Source organism: Typopeltis vanoorti, chromosome 10, assembly GCF_054136105.1.
Source record: "Typopeltis vanoorti isolate ZY-2024b chromosome 10, IOZ_Tvanoo_1.0, whole genome shotgun sequence".
Classification (NCBI taxonomy): Eukaryota; Metazoa; Arthropoda; class Arachnida; order Uropygi; family Thelyphonidae; genus Typopeltis; species Typopeltis vanoorti.
Window position 1 is genome coordinate 133,302,394 of NC_143558.1, and position 23,402 is coordinate 133,325,795.

Consider the following 23,402-nt stretch of genomic DNA (forward strand, 5'->3'; position numbering starts at 1 on the left):
AAAGAACTTGATATAGTCAGCATCCAGAATGCATTAGCAGAGCTAATCTCAGATGGTATGGTCACTTAAGCAGAATGGGAGAGGAAAGATTAGCGAAACAAGTTTTCTCTGCCAGGTTAGCAGGAAAAAGACCAAGATATAGGTGGATTGATACAGTAAAAAGTGCCTTAGAAGACAGAAATATAAAACCTGATAATATTGGAGTCTTGACATTTAACAGACTGATTTGGAGGAAAATTGTAGATAGGAGGTTAGTAATTATGTAAATTTTTCACGTAGTACCATCATATCCTGTACACCTCCTGAGGGTATATATCAGGAATTTGATGATGTCTGCAAGGAGTCCAAAAACTCGTTGAGGTAGGGCACCTACTGTACAACTCTCCATCTCCGCCACTTAACCCACCAACTGCAGTGAACTGCCACTACCATCATCACCTACATCAACACCATCTACTGCCCATCACCACTAGTATTTTTTGTTAATAAATTGTGTGTGTTCTCAAGTCACTTCTTCTGTATGCTGAATGAAAAACCCTGCTACCTCCATATGAGATTGGCTAACTCACCAGTTGAAAAAATATATATACTATATATATGTATACTAGGGGGGCACCACCACCATTGGCCACGGCTTCCCTCCACTTGTGTATCTAAAAATTAAAGATACCAAGAAATTATATGCTTGATTTAATCCTTTATCCAAGTGTAAACAAAGTTTGCACTTGAAATATAATCAGGACTGGGCAACTCATATATAGAAACTAATGACTTCACATCACTTGCCTTAGTATTCCATAATGCAAAGCACATATCCTTAGGGGTATGTATATAATGCTATGCATTATGGGAAGGGTCACTACCTCACTACCCAGTTTCAACGTTTATTGAGTCCTCGTCAGTGGGAGCCAGATCCAAAGGCAATAATAATAAGGTTGAAATAATGCAGAAGTCATATTTTCGTATACAAGTAGCCAAAAGGTATCACACCTTATTATTAAAATACTCTGGATTAGAGATAGTTGTTGGAAGTTTTCCACTTGGTTATACTTATAAATTAAAGATACCAAGAAATTATATACTTGGATTAATCCTTTATCCAAGTGTAAGCAAACAAAGTTTGTGCCTGCAATATAATCAGGACTTGGCAACTCGTATCTAGAAGCTAAAGACTTCACATCACTTGCCATTTCATGTGCAAACTTTGTTTGCTTATGCTTGGATAAAGGATTAAACCAAGTGGAAAAACTTCCGACAACCTCATGTTCTCTAGTGTATCAGTGGGTAGATCTCTGGAATTTCTATCCTTTCTTGGCCATATTGCTGTTTCTGTTCTACTGGTTCAAACACTTGTTCTGATTGAACTGCAGGAAAATTGTTCTTGCTAGAATGAAGAATTTCATACTACTCCATTTACCTACTCTGCCAACTTGTGGCAGAGCAGGTCAAGAAAAAAAATTCAGCATATTGTAAATGGTTAGAGAAAAAATCACCAGCATCATTCTCAGCACACTGCACCAGCAAATCCAAATCGCACTTTGCAATGTCTAGGTGCAGAAAACTTGCCTCTTGTATCAAGAATTTGGACAGTGATTATTTGCACTTTCCTTGAGTTCAATTTATATGTCCATCTTGCGCTTATACTCTCTGTTTCTCTTCTAAATAGCACCATAACATCTAAGGACAAAAAAAGAATTGTTTCCCAGTATCATTCTTCTCCAACTCCTCCATACTGACTAAAGCAAATCACTAACCATACCAGAAAATTTGCTGTATAAACCCCCAATCATACCAAATCTAAACTGTTATGTACAAATTTTGTCACCTATTTCCAGTGTTGATTTTTCTCTAGATCCACATTTCAGATCTACAACAGCCAAACAGCACCACATTGGAAAAAACTCGGAGGAAACCTTTCTTGAAAGAATATCTGTGCCACTGCCTCTGACATTTTCACATGTCTGACATAGAGATGCACTCCATAAACTACTACCTTATTGTTTACCTTCCACCAACTGCAATTGACCATTTTTTTATCTGTTAATTCACTGATGACCATAGTGTATCATGGTAGATGGTTCCCTTCTTTAAGGTGTTTGCAGGACTTCGTGCTATTGCATGTCCTGTTTGTCTATGCAGTTGGCTTTCACTCATGTTTGTAGGAATCAATGGAAGAAGATTTTATGGAGAATAGTTTCCTATAGTGTAAGTCCTTTAGAACAGTGCTTCCCAAACTTCTGGATGTAAGGGCCCCCTTTGCAAAAATTAAAATATTTCACGCCCCCCCCCTCAAAAAAAATCGTAATAGAGAGATATATTATTATAATTTTATTGTATTTATATTCAATACAAAACATACACAGCGAATATTGCAAAAATCAAATGCATATATTACATTTTTTGCCTCTTACCGTTTGGTTCTGAAGACTATGCGGACTGTTCTGGTAAAATATGAAATACTGTCCTTTATTCTTCAGTCTGTTTCTGCTTCTTCTGATTGTTCGCGGGATTTTTTTATCAGCCACTTGTCCATCTCAGGGTTAAATTTTTTAACGTACATCAAATAATATCACCACTTACCGATACTGGCACACCACAGACTGATAACATGAAATTAGTAAATATTACTTGAATAAGGGAATCCCCGGACCAGGAACATTTTTCTCTTTTGTGACTTTTCTCCCTTTATGGTAATTAAGCCTAACGCAAAACAGACAGCAAAGACAGGTTATTAAAACGTGCATATGATTGGTGTGGTATTAACAAAAGATCGCGCAACTGAAAGATAAAAGCATAGCTGACAATTGAGTTGAAATGCTAACTCTCTTCAACCGAATTCCATATATGAAACTTCCCCCCTCGAAAAGTTACTATACAAAAAAATCATTTGTATGCCCACAGTTTGGGAAGCGCTGCTTTAGAATACCAGACCAAAGACTTATGCTTAGGGAACTTTGGTTGGGACTAAAGTAATTTTTTATTCATTTTAACAAGTTTTAAAAACACATTAAAACGAATTTTAATATGGTCAGTTGGATTTTATTGCTGCCTTGGAAAATCGAACTCACATAAGTCTAATTAATAACAATAGTTTTTAGTTAGATACTGTGTTTGCCCATGCAACATATGGTTTTGTTTCAGTCTATACAGCATAGTTTCTGTATGAGGGGACAGGTGATTCATTAATTAGTGTGTTTTTATCCCAGTTGTCTCTAATTGCACTATTTGTTGAGAAATATATTACACAGACTCCTCATACCTTATTCACTGGCATAATAAAAGTACTTGTTTTTATTGCCTCTGCAGTATAGTGGCTGTTAAGGAGGGCGTGTTGTTTACCACTGCAAGCGAGTTACTATCTCCCCACATAAACTTGTTTAAGCTTTTTTTCATGTGTGAAGTATATGCGAAACTTCTATTGGTAACAGAAAACTAGCTCGGATGACAGTGATAATATAAAACGAGTTTTGATATGTATATAAAGTCAATATCAACAGTCCCTGATTACGAACGCGTGATGAAAGGGACAGGAAGATTTGGAGCTTCCCTGGAGAGCATTCGAAGTAAATACAATTAACCACTGCTTTGAAATGAAACATATGAATAAGCAATATTTACTAATATTCATTAAGCGCTGAAATACACAGGAAGCAAAGTTTGTGAACCAACACCAATGTGTGAATTTTTCCATTAAAATATAAAAAATAACAAAAGAGAAATAATAAATAATAAAAGTTAAATACGTTTCTTTTAAAATAAAAAAAATATACTTAGTCTTAAAACATTTTAACTTTGTTTTCATTATTTCACGGCCCCCCTCAACAAAACCTACGGCCCCCAAGGGGCGCCACAGCCCACAGTTTGGGAAGCGCTGCTTTAGAATACCAGACCAAAGACTTATGCCTAGGGAATGTTGGTTGGGACTTACGTAATTTGTTATAGTGAGTGAGTTTGTTATAATGGTTTCTGCTGTAGAGAGAGAGACACTATTTATAAGTGATCTCACTGAACCCAAACCTTTCGTTAGTTTTATTGATGATAGTTTACTCAATACTTTGTAATTATTTGATAAACCTGGCAGTGTTCAAACAACTGAATCTTCAAGTCCACCAATGCCTTAAACATTGAACTTGGTGCCATTCTTCAGTGGGATGAAGCCAGCTGAGTTTACCTTCATTAAAACCATTAAAAAAATCTTAATTAGTTACTTCTGAATACATTCAAGCATTCTAGAGAGGTCTTAGGTGCACCAATCCACATGTGGGAACAGTATAAGGTCAGGAGTTGAACAGGAGAGATCTACTGTTTAGAATGAAAAAGAATACCGAGCTTTTTGGAGGCTGAAGAGACTGTCAATCTTATACTTGAACCATGATAGGCTGGATGTAAAAGTCAGTCCAAACGGATTGTGATTGGTGACAAGAATATTGTTTAAAGGAAAGAGAGTCAGACATGATTATTCTTTTGGGAAATGAGACAGGATTGCACGGTGGCATGAGAATTCAGATTATCCTCACCCCACTTTAGAATGGCAGAGAAATTGGTGTTTAAGGCATTGGTTAAAGAGGATCTTGAAGTGTGAATTAACTGAGCAGTATAAGGTGTGAAAATAAAAAGGGGGATGGAGGAGTACTGTCATCAGCACAACTATGAATTGGATATCAGAGAGAGATTACTGATGTATAGGAGGAAGAGTGTAGCAAAGCACAGCCTTTCAATATTACAAATATTACATGAAAAATTGATGAAAGGACACTTTCCACTATGACCCACAATGTACAACCTGAAAAGACACAATTCATTCACAAAGGGAAGTAGGAATACCATAAGATGGTAGCTTGTTAAGAAGTCCCAATTCTAGCCCAATCAAATTCCTTGGAAATATTAAGCATGACCATTTGAGTTTCTCCAAACTTTTCTGTGGCCTGTATCCAAAGGTGGGTGAGATTGGTTTCTAGCTATTTTCATGACAAAATCCACATTAATCACTAAGTAATTGGTAAGTCATGAAGCAGTTGGCTGTTGATGACATTTTCCATTATTTTTGAGAGCATTGATTTCACAGTGATGGTTTGATGATTGCCCTCTGTTTCCCTTTTTTAAGAGCCGGCTGGATAAAAACTTGCTTCCTGGCTGTTGGGTAGATGCCAGTTGCACATATGAAAACTTGAAGAGATGATACAAGATGGTTGTGAGTTCTGAAGCACAAGAGAAAGTGACCTTCCCTTGAACTTTTCAGTGGAAATTTTTGTAAGTTACAAAAATTTTTGTAACTCCCTCCCATTGTTGAGTATTTCTAATATCATTTCAGCAAACAAAAGATTCTAAATTTAGAACATACTGTGTTCAGGAATCCTAGAGAGACCAAACCATAGTGACTGCAGTGCTCCAGTAAGCTGGGGGAGGGGGGCATCTTTACCATGTAGATTTAAATCCACTCAGCTAACCAGTCCGGTTACTATAAGTATCCCTAGTCCAAACCATCAAAGTTATTACAAAATGCTGCCACCCCCCCCCTCCCACCCAATAATTCTAAATTTCATTAATATAAACACTTATATATGAATTTGATAAATGTGAACATGATTTAAAAACTTGATACTAAATGGAAAATGTCATAAATCAATTTCATTAATGTATGGCAGAATATTTTCATGGCTGAGTGCTTTTAGCATATATCGTTTGTTTGCAAAAAAAAAAAAAAAAAAAAGAGAGAGAGAGAGAGATCTATTTATTAGACTACTAAAAATCACTTTCAGAGAAAACGTATTACGTCTATCTTTGTGCATTCTCCACTTTGTTTAGTCTTATATAGAAACAATGTTTTATTTAATTCAAAGTAAGCACTCTGACTGAGGAATGCATGTTTTTACTTCTGCAAAATAGTTTGCTGTCTCCTGATATGGAAAAAATAAATATATAAATAAATGCATAAAATTAATGAAAATAGCATCATACAACCTTTCATAGGTGGGTTACATTAAAAAATAATAATAAATAATTTTAGCTTATATCTAAAAATAGAAATATATCTGCTGATATAAATATACCATAGCCAGCATGTGGCAAATAAATTGGTCATTCAAATATATTTGTTTTTTATAATAAAGGAAGTCGGGGAAAGATTCTGGTGTAAAAATAATCATATTTTAAAATTATGAATATTTTTACAATTATTTATCTACTCTATACTATAAAATGATAAGCAGAAATTGGAAACGGATATAGGCTGTAGCGTTTTTGTCAAGTTATTTGAAACTCAGGGGCTACTCTGAGTGTCAAGTCATCGGAATTCAAGGAGAATCGGCCTACCAGTCCGGAACATGGCGGGTTGGGCACCGTAGGCATCATGTTAATATACTAACACTAGGGGGAGGAAGAGCCCCCTAGTGTTAGTATATTATTAGTTTTGCTTTCCTAACATGTACAACAGCACTTGCAATGTGCCCGTTATTAATATTATTATTCTCAAAATGAAATGTAAAACAGTTGAAACTTTTGATGTACTTACTAGATTCTGAAGTTGTGTTGCTTTCAAATTTTTTATTATAATATAAAATTATTAAGTGTTGTGTTTTGAAAAGACATTCTAGTTATGCTAATGGATATAATGTGTCAGCCATTATACTTAGCTTCTCACTTGTCATTTACATGGAGTGCACATGCTCACGAGGAGTTGTTGATGTCGAGTCCATTGAAGAGCTTCTAGATATGACTGTGGGCCTGTAAAACTGCTTTGGCAATCTGTTGAACTTTGATGGAGTAGAGCTTTCTATAGGGTTATTGTCGATTTTCTGTAGAGCAGGGGCAATTGCTGTACAAGAATAGATATGAGCAGGTGTTAGTTCGACTCCTGGACAGCTCTTGCATGTTTCATAGCTTCTAGTACTGTCTGGCTGAATTTTTATGCCTTTAAAATGTTCTGTCCTTGTCTGATGATGACTGTGGTTATTTCTCTATTTTCATTAATTTCACTGATTTCATTCTTCTTCTTGATAGTTTGTTTTACCAATCTTGTTTTGGCAGCAGAGTTGGCATCAGTCAGTGATAGTGTATGTAATTTTTGAGGTAAGTATCTTGCTTCTTGGGCTAGTCTGCTAGCCAAAGAAGCAAGATACGCTTTCTTCTGCTCTCTCATTGCCTTCTATATTTACATGGACTGATATCCATTGCAATGTACAGTTCTTATTTTTCAAATTTAAAGTTTTTGTTCATGAATTTCCTGTGCAAGTTTTGTTTTCCATTTTTTTAATGCCTCAAGTACAGATTTTGAATCACTAGGTGGTTATTCCTTCTGTAATGTTTATTACTGGATTTGAGAGATAGAACTTGAGAGCTGCTTGTATGGCTGTTAATTCACAAGTGAAGTTTAAGCTATTTTGCCAGCTGTGGTTTTGATTTGCATTTCCTCACCTCTACCTGGAGGCTGAAAGAGTTAGAAAATTCCCTGATCCTCCTTGGTTGAGTGCTTCATCAGATGATCCTCAGTGTAAGCAATGACGTGGTTTAGATTATTTAAGTGATGTATAGTGTCAAGTTCCTTTTCTTTTATTTTCTTACTGTGAATCCTTTTTTGAACAAGGTTCTAGGAGATTTAAGTTAATCAGTGTTTTTTTGTTTGGTAGTATAGCGGAACAGAATGGCTCTTTGCTTATTTCAGTGGACAGGTGCGCTAAGTCGATCTGTTTTTTAATTTCATGATTGTAAAGTAGATGATCTTTAAGGAGAGTTTTCTTCTTCTGTCTTCTATTATGTAAAACCCACACTCTTGTTGAGTTTCTAAATTATTTGTGGGTGAAACTGCACCTATAATAATTTTTGCTGCTCTTGATTGTACTCTGTCAAGTTTTTCTTTTGAGATAGTAGAAGCTGGAGCCAGATTGATGAGGCATATTCCATAGTAAGTCATATGGGTACCGTGTATGTAGTTTTTTGAGTATCTTCGGTTTTGTACCCCACTTTGTTCCACAAAGCCTTTTGATGATATTAAGCTTTTTAAGAGCTTTATTAGATACTTGTAATATGAGTTGTAAATCTCAGTTCAATATCTAGGGTTAGGCTTAAGTATTTTAGAGACTGTTTAATCTATTTTGGTATTATATATTTTGATTGAGTTGTAATTGTATCTATTTTTTCTATCAGTAGAGAAGATACTCGGTTTTGTTTTTTCCAGGTTTATCTCTAATTTAAGTTCCTTTGACCATCTTTCTAAGCTTTTTATTTAATTATTTAGGACTTTTTTCAGATTGTTGAGGATTACTGCTTGTGTGCCAGATTGCTATGTCATCTGCATAGCATGCTATTTTTGTGTCATTTATTATGTGAGGATGGATGGATGTTCATATAGATGAGAAACAGGAGTGGGCTTAAAACAGAACCTTGTGGGACTCTGGCCCAAGTTCGATGCATGTTAGAATAAATTCCATTAACTTTTACTTTAATTTTTCTTCTTTTCATGAAATCTGAAATCCAAATTAATGCGTCCCTCTTATTCCAGTATCGTATGCAATTTTTATTAACTTTTGTCTCCAAATGTGATCGAAGGCAGCTGTGAGATTGCTAATTTTTTGCTGAGCAAGAAGATTGCTGTTGTCTTCTTTGGTGGTTTTTCTTATCTTCTGTATGGTGTTGAGACCTGTATGCAGTTTGGTAGAAGTTGATCTTGTTAATTTCTAAGAGCCAATCCATAAGTCTAGTATGCATTATTCTTTCGTTTAGTTTACAGAGAGTACTAGTCAAAGCTTTTACAGTCACTAGGGTTTTTGTTAGGTTTTAGTATGGGTATAATGACTGATGTTTTCCAGATTTTTGACAGTTTACCTGTATTCCAGGAAGTGTTATCTTCAGAAAGCAGTATTTGGCTATTTCTCCGGGTGATTTATCAGGGTCAGTTTGACTAATTGCTGTTTCTAATTCTGTCATTGTGAAGTCCTGAGTAAAGATGTCTTCAGAAGGATAGGTTCCGGATTGTATCAGCAGATGTTTTGCAGTTTTCCTGCACCTTTTGTCTTTGTTGTATTGCAGTTTGCTTACTTTAGAGTAATGTTTGGCGAGTATATTTGCCATCTATTTGTTTGTTGCTGCTCTATTAATTCCTGAAGAGATTGTGTTTGAAGACTAATCAGTATCTGGAAGTGTTGCATTATTTAATAATCTGATGATATTCCAGTGTTGTGAGTCTTTTCTTGGATCTAGTCTATTGCAGAATTCTTCCTACTGTTTTTTGTTTGCAGTTAGAAATTTCATCTTCAAATTTTTGAGTTAATTCTATTAACTTCTTTCTGTTGTCGTCTGTGTTATTTTGTTTTAACTGTTCATTGATAATATCTCTTTCAGTGATCATAGCATTGATATTATGATCTTTCCAAAATGGAACCCAATTGTTTTTCCTGAGTCCTCTGGGAATTGAATTTTTTGCAGCTCTCTGTGTGTTGTTAGTTGATTCTAGTAGTTACTGATCAAGTTCTTTATTAGTGAGTGTGCCAGTGCAATATGTACTTATAGTATATTTCTAATAGTGTGTATTTAGGCAAATTTGCTTTTCTAAAGTTCCAAGATCTCTTTGTCTGTGGTTTTTGGTCTAACTGCAAATTAATGGTTGTGATAAGTCTATGATCACAGATGGCATTCTTTAGTATTTTCCAGGAGTTTGTTGGGTGATTGACAGCTGACAGAGAGAGAGAGAGAGAGAGAGAGAGTGTGTTCAGTATCAAGGTAACGAGGAAAACGAGAGGGATGCCAGAAGTTTAAGAATGCATACGGAGAAATTTTGTTCTTAGGAAATTTTTTAAGTTTTACGTTCGAAAGAATATTAATAGAAGATTCTAAAAAGGAATCATAGAACTGTGAGTCTTTAAACTGGAGGAGTTAAGACTCAAGTATTGTGTAAATAAAAAAAGATATTGCAGTCGATGTTCTAATTGAATGTTTGAAGAAATGCTGATTGGACAGTTTCATCTGTCTTAAGGACGCCAGATCTATTTGTTATTTCTATTAGAAAATGCGATGGAATTAGCTCAACCTAGATGTGTTCTTTATGAAGTAGTAGAAGAAACTTCTGGTACAGTAAATTGTGTGTCGAATAGAACTGCAAGATTTAAGAAATACTTCAGTGAGATAGGAGGAATAATACTGTATGCTACATAAGGGTTATAAGAAACGATCCCATGGAAAAGAAGAAGAAAATGTTTATATTTTCGGAAAGGGCTTAACAAAGAAACTAACTCTGATAAACAATTCTTGTTGTTGTGAAAACAAGATGTTTAGTTTGGTAGACATGATTAAGTATATGTCAAATAATCCAATAATAGAATGAGTGAGAGAATGGATGATTTTAATATTTTTGGATAAGAAAACCTCTAAAGTGTAGATTTATTTTAGAAGGCCTTGGATACAATTATTTTTGTAGTTACGTAATTTTATTTAAAGTGTATATAATGTTTTAGCTTCTTTAAATGTATATAATTTTTATTTGGTCTCGAGTCAGTGATTTTCCGAATTCTAAAAGAAACAGTTAAAAGTCATTGCACCAGGCGGAATTGAAACTTTGTGTAAATACTAAACACTTGGAGTAAAAATCTCTTTATAGAGAATAAAAAATAGAGACAATCTCTTAACACTGGAAAATGTTTTCTAATAAAATCCACACATTTTTAATGTTGATCAGTTCTGATGAAGTTGCTCAGAATATAAGATCATTTTGCTATCCTAATCTAATAATATTCATAGTTTTTTTTTCTTTCAAAATTTTAATTTGTATAATTTTTCAAAAATAGTGTCCCTGATTTATTTTGTTTATTTTGGTTTGTTGTAGTGTTCTGATAAGCAGGAAAAACAGGATGAGCAACAGAACATGTTAGCAGAAATTGGGGATTCCAGTTAATGTAAGTATTTTTCCATCTTTAAAAACATCAGTTGGCTATCAATATTTTCAAAAAATAAAATAGAAATTATTAATGGAAATAATTGTTTAAAATTATGATATTTATATCCCTTGTGGCAGTTGCCATTATCCTTAACTTCAAGGATCAAGATGAAATCATAGCAAGTAAGTCATGTGCTCAGAGCACATTACTTAGTTGATAGTTACACTTTCATATTTACTAGACTTACTTTTGATTAACTTTTCTTTTGTGTGACCTCTTTAACTTCATGAGTTCACCATGAAATTCTGATTTTTCTATTCTTGTGGACTACTCTACCACCTTTTTTGGCTGAATCAGTCAACGTTTCATTCGATATCTACAGTAGAATGTCTCTAAGCTTTGATTATTGTTTTTGAACTTTCATTTTTACTAGAGTGATATTTGAGTTTGACATTTTACCTCTGAAAATATCTCAGCTGACATATTTAATCTTATTGTAAAATCATTGCATTTGGTTTAAGCCAATACATAATACAACTTGGTCAGCTAAAGCCCAGATTGTCAGCCCATCCTCATTTGTTAAGTATCTAAGTAGATTATCTAATGGGGTGCATCATGAGAAATTTTTTTGTGTTGCTCCCACACGAGAGGTTATTTGCATTTTATAGTACATTTTATTCTGTGGGTGGGCAAAGGATTTTTTTTCTTCTATTTTTATTGGTTTTATATATTTTTTGCATTTTCAAGTTATGTTTTACATAGTGTGGAAACCCTGTTCTAGAGACCAAAACCCACTGATTGGATATCATGTCAGATAGGTTTACTTCATTTCTATGAAAGTTTTGTAGGGGTATCCTCTTGTTATCTAGCCTTGACTTAAGCGATGCCTGCTTTCCTTCGAACATTATCCTCTGCCCTTCCAGGCTCCATGAAACTTAAAAAAAAAGATCCTTGTTTTCAGGATTTCTTCATTGTTGGTCTGAATATGAGTCATTCCTTATTCATGGTCTGTATACTTTATATTATTTCTTACTTGAGTTTCTTTTTTTGCAGTGTTATTCATAATTTTCTGTATTGTTGCTACTTCTTAACATTCATTAAGCTTACATTTTTATAATGCTGAAAGACAGAGTAATCTGTGTGTGTGGGGGGACTTTGGCATATGATCAATTGAAGAATATTTACTAAGACTAGTACCGAGATTTAAGAGTATGTCAAAATAGCACATATTCTATGCTTAAACAAGACACTTCGGGTTCGCCACTCCTGTACTTACTTTGGTGAGTACAGGAGTGGCGAACCCGAGGTACCTAATGCTACCTTACTTCATGTAATATGTGTCTGTTACACCAACTGTAGACTGGTTCACTTTCTTCTTTCTAGCTATCTTTCTTCTCTTCTTCCACCCCCACCTCTCCCGAATCCTATTGGAATGTTCGAGGGTTGGAGTGAAACTTTCTTATTTTGCTATTTTTTTGTCTCATGCAGTGGAGTATTTCTTACCTACTAGATTGGGGGGGGGGGGGTAACAGCAAGAGGCGACAGTCTTGTTATTATTTACAAAATGGTGCAAACTACTGTGTAGAGAGCAAAGGAAAACTATCCCACTATTTTTCCAAACACATGAAGAGAAAGCTTCAAACCATGGCCCAGAGGTCCAGTCGTCTCTTTAATGTTGTTACAAGGGTGCTAAGAATCCCCAGGCAAAATACTGCAAATATACATAATGAAGAAATTAAAAGAAATGTAGTAAATTACCTAGAGAGAGAGACAGGAAAAAATATATCCACTCTATATATATATATATATATATATATATATATATATATATATAAATATAAAGATAAGCCGAATTTTGAAACGTTTTCATGTCACGTTTTTTGTCCGGTATATAATATAACATATATTTTTAACATATATTGGTGTGAGTAGTGTAATCATTTTGATCTAAAAAAAATTAAGGAAAATAATTTTTTTTTAAATAGAAAAATATTAAACGTTGCTCTATTTTTATAGATATTTTTAATTATATATGACAAAGCTAATATTGAACAAAAATGGCTGTTTTCAAGTCTTAGCAAGTAGTGCAACAACAAGGTGACTCGTGGCAGAGGTGGCGCAAGCTCCGAGCATCTGATCCAAGAATAACCAGCCTGGAACTTTTGGGGGGGGGGGGGGGGGCTGTAGGTGACGGGGGAAGAGCCCCCTTCCCCCAGTCAGAAATATAAAGAAATACCAATATGAATTGGAACTTTGAGAATAATGTTGAAAGTAGGAAAATTAGAAGAATTAAAAGGACAAGCAAAGAAAAAAAAAAGATGTAGGAATTCTAGTAGTTATTGAAACCAGATGGAAAGGTAGTGACAATTACTGGAATGTAAACTACAAAATTATCTATAGTGAAAGAGAGAAAAGGCAAAATAGTGTGGGTTTGTTATTAAGGAAAGGTTGGGGAAAGAAAGAAAAAATACTTATCACCCAAATGACAGAGCACTGATATCAACCTTAACAACAACTCCCACTGAATCTTGCCATAATTCAAGTATACATGCCAACAGATAATTCAGAAGATCATGAGATAGAAGAGGCATATGAATAACTAGAGGAACTAGTTGTTCCTATTTATAACATAAAGATAATTTGAGTATAATGGGATAAAGCCTAATTAAGAAATTGTATACTAGCTAGAAACTTTCATGAAGTGGTTGGAGAGGACAGTGAATGTGAGGAAACCGAACAATTTGGACTAGGCAGGAAGAATGCGAGAGGAGAATGATTATATTAGATTTCTGTAAACAACGTGGCCTTATATTTGGCAATATGCTTTTTGAAGTAATGATGAAGGCTATATACATGGAAATTACCAGGAGATGCAGCACAATATCGGATTGATTACATACTAGTCAAGGAGAGATGTGAAAACCAACTCAAGTCATGCTACAACTACTCAGGAGCTCAAAAAGAAAGTGACCACTCACTTGTTATTGCAAAATGTAAAATCAAACATTAAAAAATGCATAGAATAAGGAGAAGAAAATGGAATATTGAACTACTGCAAACCTCAGATATAAAAAAAAATGAATTTAAAAATAGAAACAGATTGCATGCTTGGGGAAGAATAGTGAAAAAGACTGGACAGTCATCAAGGAAATAACTAAAGGATGAACAGAAGCATATTAGTATTTACAAAATTACAACCGTGGAAGCCTTGGATTACAAATGAGATACTTAAGTTAAATAGAAGAATGAAATGAAGCAAGGAAAAAGAAGACTGTAAGAAGGCAGGCAAGGAACAGTATCGAAGACTAAGGAACAAGATTAAAGAAGACTGCAAAGGAGAACTGAATAGAAGAAATATGTAAAGATGTTGAATACAAATTAAAAACAGGAGGAACTGATCAGGTATATCAACTAATTGCTGTGCACACCTGCAATCCCAAAATAAAAAGTGAAGTTGTATGAGACAATAAAGGGAAATTACTCACTGGTAACAAAGAGATAACATAGAGAGATGGAAGGAAAATCTTTAAGATTTATATAGCAGAAAAAATATGACTAGTGAAGTTATTGAATATGAAGTTGAAAAAGGAAGTTTTGGACCAGAGATTTTGGATGAAGAAATTAAGGATGGTGAATGAATTACCTATCTAGAAAACTGTAAGAATGAACATATGAAATATCTGTTGAAATTCTAAAGAAAATCTGGCAGGTGCAACACAGGAAGCCCTGTTTAAAGTGATAGGCTAATCTATCAAGAGGGATAGGAAATATTTGATTTCTATGAAAGTTTGATGGTAACAATACCTAAAAAAAAAAAAAAAAAAAGGGAATGCAAGAGACTGTAAAAATGATCGAATGTTAAGTTTACAAATCATGCTTCGAAGATCATAACTAAATATAGTGAAGCATAGAGTAAAATCAAAAATTGTGTGTTATTTAGATGATCAGTTTGGATTACAGAATGGTAATGAAACTGGAGAAGCAATAAGAACAGTAATAGACTGAAGGAGTGAAGTAAATAAGGCTACATACATTGCTTTTATAGCTTTAGAAATGACATTTGATAATGTACAATGGAATTTCAATAATGAAGGAAATTGGAATGGACTGGAGAGAGAGAAAGACTAATTAAGAAATTGTATACTAGCCAGAAATTAAAGATATGAATACAGGAAAAAGGAACAACTGCAGAAATAAAGAAAGGTGTAAGACGAGGGTGTGCATTGTCACCCTTACTTTTTCATTCTGTACATAGAGAATGCAACAAAATTAATAAAAGGAGGAATGAATTATGTTAACTGTAGGTGGAATGCAGATACATATGATACACTTTGCTGATGATATAGCTGAGTATCAAAAAATATTTATAACTTATATTATCTAGAATTAATGTTGTTTTTCTGATTATGGACTTAAAATAAATGTAGCAAAAACTAAAATAACATTGGCATGGAAAGACTTTTAATGGGATTATATTGATCAAGTGCATATAATAAACAACTAAGTTATACCAACTAGTTTCACCAACTAAGGCTGTTGGCATCTTCAGGGTACATAACTGATGTAAGGCACTAAAAAGTAAAAAAAACTGTTACAAACTATAATCAACCGATTCCAATTATATTAAACAAAGAACAGAGCGCGTACAATACATTCATAGAGCGTGGATGATATCACTTGTTGTTATTTAGGAACATTCTATAGTTGGCATTATAATTCAGTTCTGGCGAGTTGAAGGATCTGATAAGGGTCTTCCAGATCACGAGCAAGATTAGTCCTTGGTTCCTGTTAAGGTTTTGTATACAGCAGGCAGCTGTTGTGGCCTCCTTAAAAATTCGGGAGCGGAAGTCCTCCTCCATGTAAGGAATTGTGCTTCTATCCCACTCTATGGTATGGTTCGTTCTTGAGAAACAAAAAGCTAACCCCGATTTTTCTTCTCTGTTATTATTGACGTCACCTATGTTCTTTTTGCCTAATTTCAAGGCTCGTTGAAGTTTGGCCGATGTAATTCAAGCCGCATGAGCAGGGTATGTTAAAAAATCCAGCATATTTGGAGAAAGGATGGCTATCTTTTGGAGATCTTAAGAATTGTCTAATTGTTTCTGTGGGTTTAAAGACCACTCTTATTTTATGTGGTCTAAGGAGTCTAGCAATCTTATTGGAAACTGTCCCTAAGTATGGAATGATGATGGTAGAAATATAGTGTACATCATCTTGTTGTCTTTGTCGCGGTTCAGAGAAAAGTATCTTGTGGACGAGTCTTCGAGGAAATCCATTCATGGTAAGGTTGATGGATATCAGGGATAGTTCTTCCTGGAGGTCTTGTTGATCTGTTGTAAGGAGAGAAACCCACAGAAACGATTAGACAATTCTTAAGATCTCCAAAAGATAGCCATCCTTTCTCCAAATATGCTGGAGTTTATAACATACCCTGCTCGTGCAGCTTGAGTTGCATCGGCCAAACTTCAAGGAGCCTTGAAATTAGGAAAAAGAACACATAGGTGACGTCAATAATAACAGAGAAGAAAAATCGAGGTTAGCTTTCGTTTCTCAAGAACGAACCATACTATAGAGTGGGATAGAACCACAATTCCTTACATGGAGGAGGACTTCCGCTCCCGAATTTTTAAGGAGGTCACAACAGTTGCCCGCTGTATACAAAACCTTAACAGGAACCAAGGACTAATCTTGCCCGTGATCTGGAAGACCCTTATCAGATCATTCAACTCGCCAGAACTGAATTATAATGCCAACTATAGAACGTTCCTAAATAACAAGTGATATCATCCACGCTCTATGAATGTATTGTACGTGCTCTGTTCTTTGTTTAATATAATTGGAATCGGTTGATTATAGTTTGTAACAGTTTTTTACTTTTTAGTGCCTTACATCAGTTATGTACCCTGAAGATGCCAACAGCCTTAGTTGGTGAAACTAGTTGATATAACTTAGTTGTTTATTATATGCACTTGATCAATATAATCCCATTAAAAGTCTTTCCAGAGCTTTTTGGTCAAGAAAATTAAACGCTTTTTTAACGTAGCATTGGCATGTTTAAAGGAAAAACAAGACAAAATAGTGATTTGAGGTATGGATATTGAAGAATAAAATGATAAAATTAAGAAGTAAGTTGGAAATCCAAGTAAGTGCTATGGTGAAAGAAGTACTAAAGATAGATCTTTTATTACAAGTAAAATAAGTATAGACATACAGAAAAGATTTAAGAATCATCTGGAACATATTCTTATATTGCTGTGATACTTGGGCTATAACAGCAGAAGACTGGAAAATAATTGAAGTTTTAAATGCACTGTTGCAGAGTATTGCTAGGAATAAATTGAAAATATGAATACAGGAAAAATGAACAACTGCAGAAATAAACAAAGGTGTAAGACAAGGGTGTGCATTTTCACCCTTAAAAAGAATTCTTGTGTGAAATAAAAGAGCTGAGTATTGAAGAAGGCAATCATAGAAGATAAGTAAGATGAAATTTCTGGAACCCATATAGAGACATAACAAATAGATTATTAACATATTAGAAGGGAAGACACAAGGGAAAAGAAAAAGAAGAGGATGGCCAAGATGTACATTCTTAGAGGAGGTGCTTATATTAATTGGAAGAGGATATAAGCTACTAAAGAATAAAGCTGGAAATAGGATGACCTGGGAGAGGGAATTCTCCATAGTGACAGTGACTATTCCTTAAAACAATGAGACCAGACAGTGCTGGTGGTCATGGGGTGGGGAAGCATTATGCTTAATGGATGCACTGAGCTAGTGCTAGAAAAAGGGACTGTCACTGGTGAACGATATTACAATAAAGTTCTTTGTCATGTTCGATTGTTCCGTTGACACTGAGGCTAGTAATTGCATCAAGTGGCCAGCATGCTCCCCATGAAATGTGTTCAACCCCCATAGAACACAATTAATGCTTCCAGTAATTCATCTCAGTTACAGGGACACCATCAGAGAGTACAAAATGAGACGTAACACACACACAGCAGCACAAACTACTGAAACTCATGGACGAAAGACTAGAATCCTAACTAAGTGGGAGGGCACCCTCTATGGACAATGTCAGCAGCCTATGGTATAAACTGGAATCTTGAAGTATTAGTGTTTCCCATATTTTGGGAAGTGTTATGCAACCATCTTTTATATAAATTAGTCAGATTTTTAAGAGGCAGCAGAGATTCTAAAAACATTCTTTCTGTTCTAAATTTACTGTGATGCTACATGATGGTCTTTTTCAATTCATTCTGTGAAAAGAATTTCGGGAAAGAGGATTTCATTAATTGTTTGGATAATTTATAGCAAGGAGAATCATTGGTCTGTTCTATGGAACTTAAAGGGAGAATTGAGTTTTTGAATCTTAGGCAAGCCATATATCTTTGAAGGGGGAGTGGGACAAACTGAAGGTTTGGATTTTTTTTGTGATGTCAGGAGGCCGAAAGAAACCTTTTTTGAGTAGGGCCTTTTATTTTCCTGATTTGTGATTTAGTGGGATCATAATCTAAAAATCTGTAGGTGGAGCTGTCTCTAAGAATGCTATGCATTTTTGTATTATAATCACCAGCATTGGAGTATAATGGTAGCACTTCCCTTGTTAGACCTAGTGATGACTATGCAGTTATTTTTACATACTTTCTTTAGAATATTAAGCTGGCAGGAAGATAGATTTCTTTTGAGATCTATAAAGTGAACTGGTGATGTCAAGCCTAATGTTATTAGCTAGCTCAGGAGCTAAGTTATGGATACCATCTTTGAAGTTGAACATTGGGCCACAATTTTGCTGGTGAAACAGCAAAATTATAGCCAATACTTTGGATGCTAACGGCAACTTTGTTAAGCCTTTTTTTCTGATGAGTTAACTACAGTATGACGGGGTTGCATTTCAGGAATGGGTTTAGAATTCAAAAGTACTTATTGATATGTTTATTTTTTTATTATCAGTAATTCTTCTTGAGCTGAAGTTTCTGAAATATTAAAGAGAATGAGAGCTCAGACTGTAATGAGCTGATGACATTGATAGCAGCAAGAACAGTGTATGTAGCTGCAATCTGTTCACGTAGCAGAGCAAACTGGCACTCCTGCAGATACGGAGGAGTTTTTTGGATTTGAACTTGACTTTTCATTTAATGCAAGTAGGTAAAATCTCAGTATCCCAACATCTTTTAAGAAAGGCCAGCCAGTGTTTGTCTAGACCAGTGGTTCTTAACCTTTTCGAAGTCACAGAACACTTCTGATTATAATAAAAATTTGGGGAACACCAAAAGCATTAGGAATCATAAAACTAACAATAAAAATATGCACGGACTTGCCTTTTATAAAAATAGGACTTATTTTAATGCCATACTTGAGCTTGTCGGCTTTTGCAGATTTCAGCAATATCAGGTCTAATATGTGACATAGCTACCCTCATCTCTTTGTCTATATTAGTAAGACTTTCACGCTTTTTATTTTTTATCTTGGTTAATATTGAGAAACCGAGCTCACCTCAAATATGATGTTGAAAGCTATAACAAAATTTTCAGTGCCCTTGTGGAGAGAGAGCTGGGTATTCGGCTTGGACAAAAATCCAAAATTCCTCAAGAGTTGTTTCATTTTTAGAGTACGATCCGTTGACAAGGTAACTAATTGTTCTTCTTGTAACGAAAATTCACAACTTGATGTATTAACTGCACCAAATGGATTTTGTATCCAGTCATCAGAAGGAAAGTAACTTGAAATCTTTTCTTTCAATATTGTTAAATGTTCTATTATAACGGAAATAATTCCCTCAACATTTTTTTTTATGGTATGAAGGAAACATATCTAGTGTATTTTTATTTTTCTGATTTTTTTTTCCTGATAGTGGTTAGCGTAATCGCTCCCTAGCCAAAAGCCTGCGAGTTCGAATCCTGAATACTAGTGGTGGTAGTGGTGGGCGATAGAGGGCATTGGTATAGTTGCGGTCACTTGGTGGAGACAGAGTTGTAGAGTAGATGCCCTCCCTCGATGTGTCTCCAGGACTCCCTGGAGGTGACAAATAATAATAATAATAATAATATGCGGTTTTTTCCAAAGAGTTACTTTTTTCTGAAGAGCTGACAATTTGTAAGTATTAACGCTATTTAAGTAATTAAAAATATTCACTAAATATGCCATTTTAGCACACCAAATATCATTTTGAAGACATTTTTACAAAAACATCTGTATCTTCATTTTGAAAACAGGCCAATAATTCATTCTTAAGTTCTAAAATTCAGAATCGCACTTTACTCCTGGATAATCATCTTATTTCTGTGTGCAAAAACAAAGATTCGTACTTGGCTTCCATAGATATTCAAAGTTTTTTTAAAAGGCATGCTTTTAAAGGACTTGACTGATGTAATTTACCATATTTACAACTTGGTCTAATACAGGGTTTAATTTTGCCAGTAATGTTTTTGAAACTAGAGATATCTACGCAAAAAAACAGTGCGTAGATATAATATTCGGGTTTATTTTATTTGCAAGGATAACAAATCCTTTAATAGAGCCTACCATTGACCTATAAACAATATTCTATTGGTTTAGAAGTCAATGCGCATAGTAGTCTTCAGTTGTTAGGATTAGAGTAACCAGTTACACTCGGAACTGTGTCATGTGACATCTTTCAACTGCGGAACACTTGTAACCAGTTCACAGAACACTGGTTAAGAACAACTGGTCTAGACAATCAAAGTTTCAGCTTACTGTATTATTTTGCTTTGCATGCTATATCTTCACCATGAATGATCAATATCCCTCTCTCTCTCTCTCTCTCTCTCTCTCTCTCTCTCTCTCTCTCTCTCTCTCTCTCTCGTCTCTCTCTCTCTCTCTCTCTCCTCTCTCTCTCTCTCTCTCTCTCTCTCTCTCTCTCTCTCTCTCTCTCTCTCTCTCTCTCTCTGTGTGTGTGTGTGTGTGTGTGTGTGTTATGTCTTAAGTACTGAGAAAATCTCATGATAAAAGCTTAATGGAGTGAAACAGCACTAGGAAACTATTAAAATTACTTTTATATATATATATATTAGGCTCTAAAACTAGCTATTGTTATCCTCTCCACTGAAAACAAATTCCCTCCCCTTTCAGTTCCAGGTTTATATTAGAGTTCTTTGTTACTGCAAATTCACCTACTTTGGAAAAACAGGAAGATCAGCTACTATCTGAATGGAAGAACATAAAAAAATACATCTGCAGTCATGACTATAGTCAATCAGGCTTTGGATACAGCTCACAGAATGAATTGAAAAAGACCATCATGCTCTATCACAGGAAATTTAGAAGAGAAAGACTGGTTTTAGAATTTTCTGCTGCTCTTAAAAAAAGCAACCTTTAAATAAATGCGATTGCATAAAACTTTGCAAAAATTGGAAACACTAATACTTCAGGATTCCCCTTTACATTCTGAGCTGCAGACAGGTGTCCATAGAGGGTGTCCAATTTAGTTAGGACTTGTCTTTCATCCATGTGTTAGTTTTGTGCTACCTTTGTGTGTATTATAAGTCTCATTTTGTATTCCCTGATGATGTGTCTGTAACTGAAATGAAATATTAGAAGCATTAAATATTACTTTTAATCATTTTCTAGTGCTGTTTCACTCCATTGAACTTTTATCGTGAGCTTATCTCAGCACTTAAGCTTTCACACACGTATTTAAACAGAAGAGCCATAAATTCAAATGAATCAATTCATAGACTGGGTAGAATGGTGCTCAATTCATTGATTTATGGTGTGAATTTGAAGGACGAAATGAAATATGTTTGAAGCATATCTTATTTTTATTATTGTTAACACGTTCGCTGCCACGCTACTCAGTCATAGTTTGTTCCTGCACGCCAAGCGCTTTTCGCGTCTTCAAGGTCACTACGAGTAATCTCATAGCCGGCTTATCAGACAGAATTTTGTTTCATACGCAAACTACGAGTAATCTCGTAGCTGGCTTATCAGACAGAATTTTGTTTCATATGCCAACTACGAGTAATCTCGTAGCCGACTTATCAGATCGAATTTTGTTTCATACTCCAACTACGAGTAATCTCGTAGCCAGCTTATCAGATCGAATGAACTTACAGCATCAGAGAATATCAGGAGGAATTGGGATTTTCATTATTTGGAAATTTTACCACCAACAGAAAAAAAGAATCGCCCGACCAAGCTATGCCATGTCTGTACAAGAAACAAACATAGACGCGAAACACGTTATTATTGTCCTGTTTGCCAGGAAAAACCATCATTGTGCGTGGAAAATTGTTTTAAAATGTACCATTCTTAATTTGAATAAATTGTTTTTTTTTATTTTACTGAGTGCTTTATTTCATCGATTGGTTTTTATTTTTATGGATTTTACTAGTTTAAAATTGATTTACAAATTACGTGTTATACTACGGATTAACTCGCGCTTGGCATACGAAGTTGGTAATCGACATACGAGTATACTCGTATTTGGCTTGTGAAGCTCATATACGAACTATGAGTATACTCATAGTTGGCATCTGAGGCACATACACAATATACTATATTTTAGTTGAAATTATTTCTCTTCTACCACGCCCCCAGACATGCTCTCCGCTTTATTCAGAATCCAAGGGTCCAAATTAAGGTAATTATACAAAGGGGTAACTCGTGTTTGGCATAGGAGGTCGGTAAATCGACATACGAGTATACTCGTAGTTGGCTTGTGAAGCTCATATGCAAACTACGAGTATACTCGTAGTTGGCAGCGAACGTGTTAATCTTAATCATGGTGTTAAAATTAGGACTTCAATGTTTCTAGTGTGGTCTATTATGCAGAAACAGGAAAACTGATTTTGGGGTGGGAACATTTGGCTGCATATGTAGGGATCACTGGAACAAGTGGTTCTGGCAGGTTCAGCTGTCTTTATACACATGCACTAGAAGAATCAGAAATCAGGGCAAAGAATTTATCTTTAATTAGTACATCTTGGCCACATGTTATTGGTATCAGTGAAACTTGGTTGTGAAAAGATGATATAGTTTCAGGAATAGAATGCAAGAGCTATGCTATTTAGAGAAAATAGGGAGAAAAAAAATGGATTGTGAGGTATTGTCAATAATAGCTGAGCAGTTGCCACCAATGAGGTTTGAGGTTTGTTGAAAGGGCATTTGAATCTATTTGATGTGAGATAAGGGTCAACAGGGCTGTATCTGTAGTATGTTGCTGCTACTGGCCTAGGGCTGAAAGGATAGATTTAGATGACATATCAGCAGATCAGTTCAATGGGTAAGGGTGGAGGCAAAGTAAATTTGAAGCAGTTTGGTGTGAGATCAAGGCTGGTAATAAAAAATATACAGTTGGTTATTGCTATAGGCCAGGGAGTTCCATGGATGATCTGGAAGACATGCAACAGCAAATTAGTACAATGAGTACAGGTCGAGAGATTATTATGGGGCCCGTCAACGATAGAAATATAGAGTAGAAGGCAGAAGGATCAAGGAAATGGAATTTATACACTTACTAAGAGATAATTGCTTGGCAACATGTGATGGAGGGGACTAGGGATGTGACAGTATTGG

General features: G+C 35.1%; 1 protein-coding gene across 4 annotated transcripts in view; it reads left to right on the top strand.

Annotated features, from left to right (window-relative positions):
- LOC150102804 (uncharacterized) overlaps nucleotides 1-23,402 on the top strand; it is a 271,397-nt gene that overhangs the window by 217,411 nt on the left and 30,584 nt on the right. For all 4 annotated transcript variants that reach the window (XM_090399129.1, XM_090399128.1, XM_090399130.1 and 1 more), the window contains one exon: nucleotides 10,814-10,883. In XM_090399129.1, the coding sequence (XP_090255255.1) occupies nucleotides 10,814-10,821 (8 nt within the window). In that variant the 3' untranslated portion in view covers nucleotides 10,822-10,883. Of the gene's footprint in view, nucleotides 1-10,813; nucleotides 10,884-23,402 lie in introns of those variants that run through there.